The sequence below is a fragment of the Mandrillus leucophaeus genome, unplaced genomic scaffold, assembly GCF_000951045.1.
Source record: "Mandrillus leucophaeus isolate KB7577 unplaced genomic scaffold, Mleu.le_1.0 Scaffold423, whole genome shotgun sequence".
In the NCBI taxonomy this organism is placed as follows: domain Eukaryota; kingdom Metazoa; phylum Chordata; class Mammalia; order Primates; family Cercopithecidae; genus Mandrillus; species Mandrillus leucophaeus.
The window spans coordinates 41,033-48,150 of NW_012104510.1; the positions used below are offsets into that span (position 1 = coordinate 41,033).

Here is a 7,118-nt window from a genome sequence, read left to right on the forward strand (position 1 = left end):
AAAAAAAAAGAAAACAAAAAAAACTACAAGGCATGTAGAAAAACATAGGTGTGGCCAACAACACACAGGAAAAAAAATCTATTAATAGACGTTGTCCCTCAGGACACCCAGATGTTGGACTTACTACGAACTTTCTTTCTTAAGAGAGGGCCTGACTTAAACTTCTGGGCTCCAGCGATCCTCCTGCCTCAGCCTCCCAAATAGCTGTGACAACGGGTGTGTGCCATCGAGCCTGGGTTCTAGACAAACACTTTTAGTTGGCCATTTAAAATATGTTCAAAGAAAAAAAGTAAAAATAAATAAATGAATAAAATGCTCAGAGAGCCAAAGGAATATGAGAACATTGTCTCATCCAACAGAGAATATCAAACAGAAGTTATAAAAGGAACGAAATAAAGATTTATCTGACATGGAAAATCACTTGAGAGGGGCTCAGTAGCAGGTCTGAGGAAGCAGAAGAGACAGTGAACTTTAAAATAGGTCAATTGGCCGGGCGCAGTGGCTCACACCTGTCATCCTAGCACTTTGGGAGGCTGAGGCAAGTGGATCATGAGGTCAAGAGTTCGAGACCAGCCTGGCCAACAGAGTGAAACCCCATCTCTACTAAAAATACAAAAATTAGCCGAGCGCAGCGGCGCACGCCTGTAATCCCAGCTACTAGGGAGGCTGAGGCAGGAGAATCGCTTGAACCCAGGAGGCGGTGGTTACAGTGAACCAACATCACACCACTGCACTCCAGCCTGGGTGACAGAGCAAGACTCCAACTCAAGCAAACAAAGAAAATAGGTCAATTAACAAAAAAAAGAAGAAAGGAAAAAAACAAAGAAAGAAAACAGGTCAATTAAGATTATTCGGCCGGGCGTGGTGGCTCACACCTGTAATCCCAGCACTTTGGGAGGCCGAGGCAAGTGGATCACCTGAGGTCAGGAGTTTGAGACCAGCCTGGCCAACATGGTGAAACCCTGTCTCTACTTAAAACACAAAAAATTAGCTGGACGTGGTGGTACATACCTGTAATCCCAGTTACTTGGGAGGCTGAGACAGGAGAAGTGCTTGAACCCAGGAGGTGGAGGCTGCAGTGAGCCAAGATTGCACCACTGCACTCCAGCCTGGGCAATAGAGCCAGACTCTGCCTCAAAAAAAGAGAATAAAAAAAAGAAAAAGATTATTTAGCATGAACAGGCTCGGTGGCTCACACCTGTCATCCCAGCACTTTGGGAGGCTGAGGCGGGAGGACTGCTCGAGCCCAGGCATTCGAGACCAGCCTAGGCAACATGGTGAGACCCTATTTCTATAAAAAAATTTAAAAACCAGCCAGATGTGGTGGTGTATGCCTGTAGTCCCAGCTACTTGGAAGGCAGAGGCGGGAGGATGGTTTGAGCCCAGGAATTCGAGTCCTGGGCAAGATAGCAAGACCTCCATCTGTAAAAGAAAAAAAAAATTAAAAGCAAAACAAAAAAAAGACAGTAATGAGGAATTGAAAAAAGAAGGAATAACCTAAGCAAACCTAAACAAAATGACAGAGGTCCTTCCTTATCAGGAATTACATTGAATATAAATAAACTCTCCAATTAAAAGTCAAAGTTTAATTAAATGCCTTAATTCAATAAAAGATTAACATATAATGAACACAACACACACACAAAGTAAAAAGTCAGAGATCTGGCTGGGTGCGGTGGCACACGTCTGTAATCCCGGCACTTTAAGAGGCCAAAGTGGGTGGATCGCTTGAGCTCAGGAGTTCAAGACCAGCCTTGGCAACATGGCAAAACCCCGTTTCTACCAAAAAAAATAAACAGTAGCTGGATGTGCTGGCACATGCCTGTAGTCCCAGCTACTCGGGAGGCTGAGGTGAGAAGATGGCTTGAGTCTGGGAGTTCGAGGCTACAGTGAGCTGAGATCATTGCACTCCAGACTGGGCAACAGAGTAAGCCTCTGTCTCAAAAAAAATCAGAGATTGGACAATACATTAAAAAACATGGCCCAATCTTATGCTAGGAATAAGATACTTTAGAGTCAGAGACATAAACAGGCTGAAAGTCCAAGAATGGAAAAAAAAAATATTATAAGCGAACAGTAACAAAAAGAGAACCAGAATAGCTATATTAATATCAGACAAAATAGACATCAAGACAAAATTGAGACAAAACTCATATATATCATTCTATGATGATGAAATGGTCAATCCATCAAAAAGATATAACAATTACAAAGGTAAATATACTAAACAACAGAATCCCTAAATACATAAAGCAAAAACTGACCGAATGTTACAGCATGGATGAACTTCAAAAACATACAAGAATGCACTAATTTATGCAAAAATTAGCCGGGCGTGGTGGCGGGCGCCTGTAGTCCCAGCTACTCGGCAGGCTGAGGCAGGAGAATGGCGTGAACCCAGGAGGCAAAACACATTTTTTTTTTTTTTAGTCTCATTCTCTCGCCCAGACTGGAGTGCGATGGCGTAATCTCGACTCACTACAACTTCTGCCTCCCAGTTTCAAGCGATTCTCTCCTTCGGCCTCCCGAGTATCTGGGATTATAGGCATACGCCACCATGCATGGATAATTTTTGTATTTTAAGTAGAGACTGGGTTTCAGCATGTTGGCCAGGCTGGTCTTCAACACCCGACCTCGGGTGATCCACCCACCTTGGCCTCCCAAAGTGCTGGGATCACAGGCGTGAGCCACCTTGCCTGGCCCCCTTGACATTTTTTTAATTAGAAAAAGAAAAAGAGGGGCTGGTCGTGGTGGCTCACACCTGTAATCCCAACACTTTGGGAGGCCAAGGTGGGTGGATCACGAGGTAAGGAGTTCAAGACCACAGTGACCAACGTGGTAAAACCCTGTTTCTACTAAAAACACAAAAAAATTAGCCGGGGATGGTGGCGGGCGCCTGTAATCCCAGCTACTGTGGAGGCTGAGGCAGGAGAATCGCTTGAACTCGGGAGGCGGAGGTTGCAGTGAGCCAAGATCGCACCACTGCACTCCAGCCTGGGCAACAGAGCGAGACTCTGTCTCAAAAAGAAAAAAAAGAAAAGAAAGAAAAAGAAAAAGAGACAAAAGACCACATTAGCGTATGATTTCATTTACATGAAACACTAAGAACAGGCAAATCCGCAGACAGAAAGACCACATTAGCGTATGATTCCATTTATATGAAACACTAAGAACAGGCAAATGCGCAGACAGAAAGCAGGACGGTGGTGGTTGCGAGGTGCTGGGGGAGGAGTGACAGCTAATGGGCACAAGGGCTCCTTTTCTTTTCTTTTCTCTTCTCTTCTTTTCTTTCTTTTCTTTTTTTTGAGACAAGGTCTCGCTGTGTCTCCCAGGCTGGAATACAGTGGCATGATCTTGGCTCACTGCAGCCTCTGCCTCCCGGGTTCAGGGGATCCTCCTGCCTCAGCCTCCACAGCCGCTGGGAGTGCAGTGCACCCCATCACGGGGCTGGGACTGCAGGTGCACCCCATCGTGGCTGCTAATGTTTTGATTTGTTGTAGAGACGGGGTTTTGCCATGTTCCCCAGGCTGTGGGATTTCTTTTTGATGTGACAAAAATATTCTGGAATTAGGGCGAGGAGATGGCTGCACAACGTTGTGAATGTACAAAAAATGAATTGTACACATTAAAATGGAAAAAACTGTGAATTTTATCTGACACAAATTTGATTTCAGTTTTTAAAAAGGACAACAATTAGGTGAAAAATTTAAGGACTTATCAGTAGAAACAGAAAGAAAGTAGTGCAGAAGGCCGGGCGTGGTGGCTCACGCCTGTAATCCCAGCACTTTGGGAGGCCGAGGCGGGCAGATCACTAGGTCAAGAGTTCAAGACCAGCCTGGCCAACATGGCGAAACCCTGTCTCTGCTAAAAATACAAAAATCAGCCCGGCACGGTGGCTCACGCCTGTAATCCCAGCTACTAGGGGGGCTGAGGCAGGAGGATCTCTTGAACCCAGGAGGTGGAGGTTGCAGTGAGCTGAGATCCAGCCCGGGCAACAGAGCGAGACTCCATCTCAAAAAAAAAAAAAGATAGTGCAGAAAAGGGCAGAGCGTGAAATTTAGGGGAGACGGAGACAGAGCTTGCTCCCCTCTGCCTCCCAGTGTCTGCAGGGCCCACGGAACCCTGAGGTCTGGCTCCTGCCCGACCAGCTGCCTGCTGCCTCCCAGTGTCTTCACCTCCCATTCCCCCAAGAGTGAAGGCTGCTAGCCACACCCACCTGGCCTCGGTGACGTCAGCGGGGTTTCCCCTGCACACTTTCTCCAGCTGCACATACACCGAGCAGTTGATCCGGCTCCAGTCAGGGTCGCAGACGGCCAGGAAGTTGGGCCGCAGACGCCCGATCATGTACTTGGCCAGGTCTGTCAGAGACTGGCTCACGGCAGCCCCGAACAGGAAGGCCCCCAGCACCTTGTAGACCGCAGCCACGTAGTTGTTGAAGTCGGAGCGAGAATAGAGCCGGTCTGTGTACACCAAGTAGGCTTCCCCAGCCGAGACCTGCAAGTGGGGCAGCTGAAGGGCCTCAGGCCCCGGGGGGGGGGCAGCCGCAGGAACCCTCACTCCTCCCCACGGGCCTCCCCAAAGCTGCTGGAGAGCTGAGGACTCCAAAGGGGGTCCTATTACCCACAAGTACCACTCGGGGCAAGGTTGTGTCCCCCAGCCCCCCACACACCTCCAGGGCAGGGCTGTGCCACCCCGTCAGGCTCCCAGGGTAAAGCTGTGCCCACCCCGTCCCCGTCCCTCCGAGCCCCTCCTGCCTTACAAGGATGATGGTGGCCGTGGTGGTGACCCCAGCCATGAGCCCGTGGGTGATGGTATCTGGACGGTAGGGGTACCGGATGGAGTCATCCCCGCAGTAAAATCCTCGCTTATACGGGGCGTTCACCAGCGTCAGGATAGCGAAGGGCAGGGAGGCTGGTGGGGAGGAAAAGCCTGGGAGCTGAGAGGTTCTCTCACCAGCGGGGCCTTGGGGGCCCACGCACCTGCCTTGGGGCCTTGGCCTGGAGGCCTCCCACCTCTGCTCCCACCAGACAGCAAGGAAGAGATTTTCCACAGCACGTGGGAGGCCCAAGTAACACTCCCTTTCCCATCCCCCTCAGACAAACACAAACTCCCCAGGCCCTCTCCCCTCACACCCTCACAGCCTCCTTTCTGCTGCTTGAACAAACCCAGCACACACCCACCTCAAGGCCTTTGAACAGGCACTTCTCTCTGCATGAAATATCTTTTTCTTTTTCTTTTTTTTTGAGACGGAGTCTTGCTCTGTCGCCCGGGATGGGGTGCAGTGGTGCGATCTCAGCTCACTGCAAGCTCCACCTCCCGGGTTCACGCCATTCTCCTGCCTCAGCCTCCCGAGTAGCTGGGACTACAGGCGCCGCCACCACGCCCGAGCTAGTTTTTTTTGTGTGTGTATTTTTTAGTAGAGACGGGGTTTCACCGTGTTCGCCAGGATGGTCTCGAGCTCCTGACCTCGTGATCTGCCCGTCTCGGCCTCCCAAAGTGCTGGGATGACAGGCGTGAGCCGCCGCGCCCAGCCTTTTTTTTAGTTTTTAAAAGTAGCAACAGGGGTCTCATGTTGACCAGGCTGGTCAAAAACTCCTGGGCTGGAGTGATCCTCCAGCATCAGCCTCCCAAAGTGCTGAGATTACAGGTGTGAGCCAATGTGCCGGGCCCCAAAGCAGTTCTAACTTACGTGCCAGGCCCCAGAGTAGCTCTGAGTAACTTCCACTCTCAGTTTCATCTCCCCTCCCGACCGTCCACGCCAGCGTCACTCTCACAGAAGGAAAGGTTTGCTCTTTTTCCCTCTTCCACATGCACATCCCATGTGGAATTACGCAGTCACGGGTGGGACACTGACATTAATTTCCCCCATCCACCCACCGGCACCAGGAGGGGCCTGTCGTGTTCAGGGCACCGTCCCCGGACCCTGATCAGGGCCTGGCCAGAGCGGATGTTTAATAAACATCTGTTAAAATGAGGCGGGACTTATTTTAACCTAAAAACTGGCCAGAGAAGTCAGGAAAAAACCAAGGAAGGGGCACAGCTGAGATGCCTTTGTTCACATACCTGCCCCTTCATCGATCCTCATGACAGGCCACAGGCCAGTCACGTGGTGACCAGGACAGACCCAGCTCTGGCCTCAGGGATCAAAGATACATTTAAGAGCCACTTATGGAAGGTGTTACCATGGCACTGGGGGTCCTGGGGCCCTGAGTCAGCAACGGAGGACAGGGGCAGAGGGCAGCTCCCTATTCCATGGGGCAGGTGCACGACAAAGCCCGCATCGGCTACCCCAGAGACAAACCAAGGCAGGGCATCCTTTGGCCCAGCAGGGCAAGTACAAAAAAGTGTAGCTTTTCTAAGTTCTGAATGTCAGCGGGGGGGCAGGGAACCACACACTCCTCCCCACATGCCAACGTCGAGGGCCCTAGGACACCGTGCACCTTCCATGCTGGCGACGTCTGGGGAAATAATCCAGTGACGAAAACAGAGGTCTGCCTCACAGAGCAAGAACGGTGGAGGGAATGCAGAATAGAATGGGCAGGCAGGGCACGGTGACTCACGCCTGTAATCCCAGCACTGTGGGAGGCCGAGGCGGGCGGATCACGAGGTCAAGAGATCAAGACCATTCTGGCCAACTTGGTGAAACCCCATCTCTACTAAAAATACACAAATGATCTGGGCACGGTGGCGTCCCAGCTCCTCGGGAGGCTGAGGCAGGAGAATTGTTTGAACTCAGGACACGGAGGTTGCAGTGAGCCGATATCGCACCGCACTCCAGCCTGGCGACAGAGCGAGACTCGAGGAAAAAAAAAAAAAAAAGAATGGGCAGGGCCGGGGCCTGGAGGCGGGACAGTGGCTGGAGAGGCAAGCACTGGGGCAGGACTGCGGAGAGAGCTGGGATTAAGAACGTTCGCAGGAGGGGCTGGAGCTGCTGTAAGGGAGGAGAGAGGCCTTGGAGGAGGCTCCTGCAGTTGCCGGCGGGGTGGAAAGTCGGGGTTACAAGATGCTGAGAAGGGAGTCCAGCCCCTACCCACAGCTCTCCTGAGGCAGAGGCTCACACAGGTTAGCCTCCGTTTCCGACTTCCTTGCTCCAGCAACTCCAACTAGAGACTCAGATC

The 7,118-nt window shown here is 51.1% G+C and overlaps 1 protein-coding gene across 1 annotated transcript in view; it reads right to left on the reverse strand.

Annotated features, from left to right (window-relative positions):
- The window catches only part of PPAP2C (phosphatidic acid phosphatase type 2C), a 9,926-nt gene extending 5,002 nt beyond the window's left edge, over window positions 1–4,924 (reverse strand). Inside the window, exons 1-2 of the mRNA XM_011993038.1 lie at window positions 4,760–4,924; window positions 4,217–4,494 (exon numbers count right to left, since the gene is read on the reverse strand). Of these exons, the coding sequence (XP_011848428.1) occupies window positions 4,217–4,494; window positions 4,760–4,795 (314 nt within the window). The 5' untranslated portion in view covers window positions 4,796–4,924. The remainder of the gene's footprint in view (window positions 1–4,216; window positions 4,495–4,759) is intronic.
- Window positions 4,925–7,118: the final 2,194 nt, after the last annotated feature.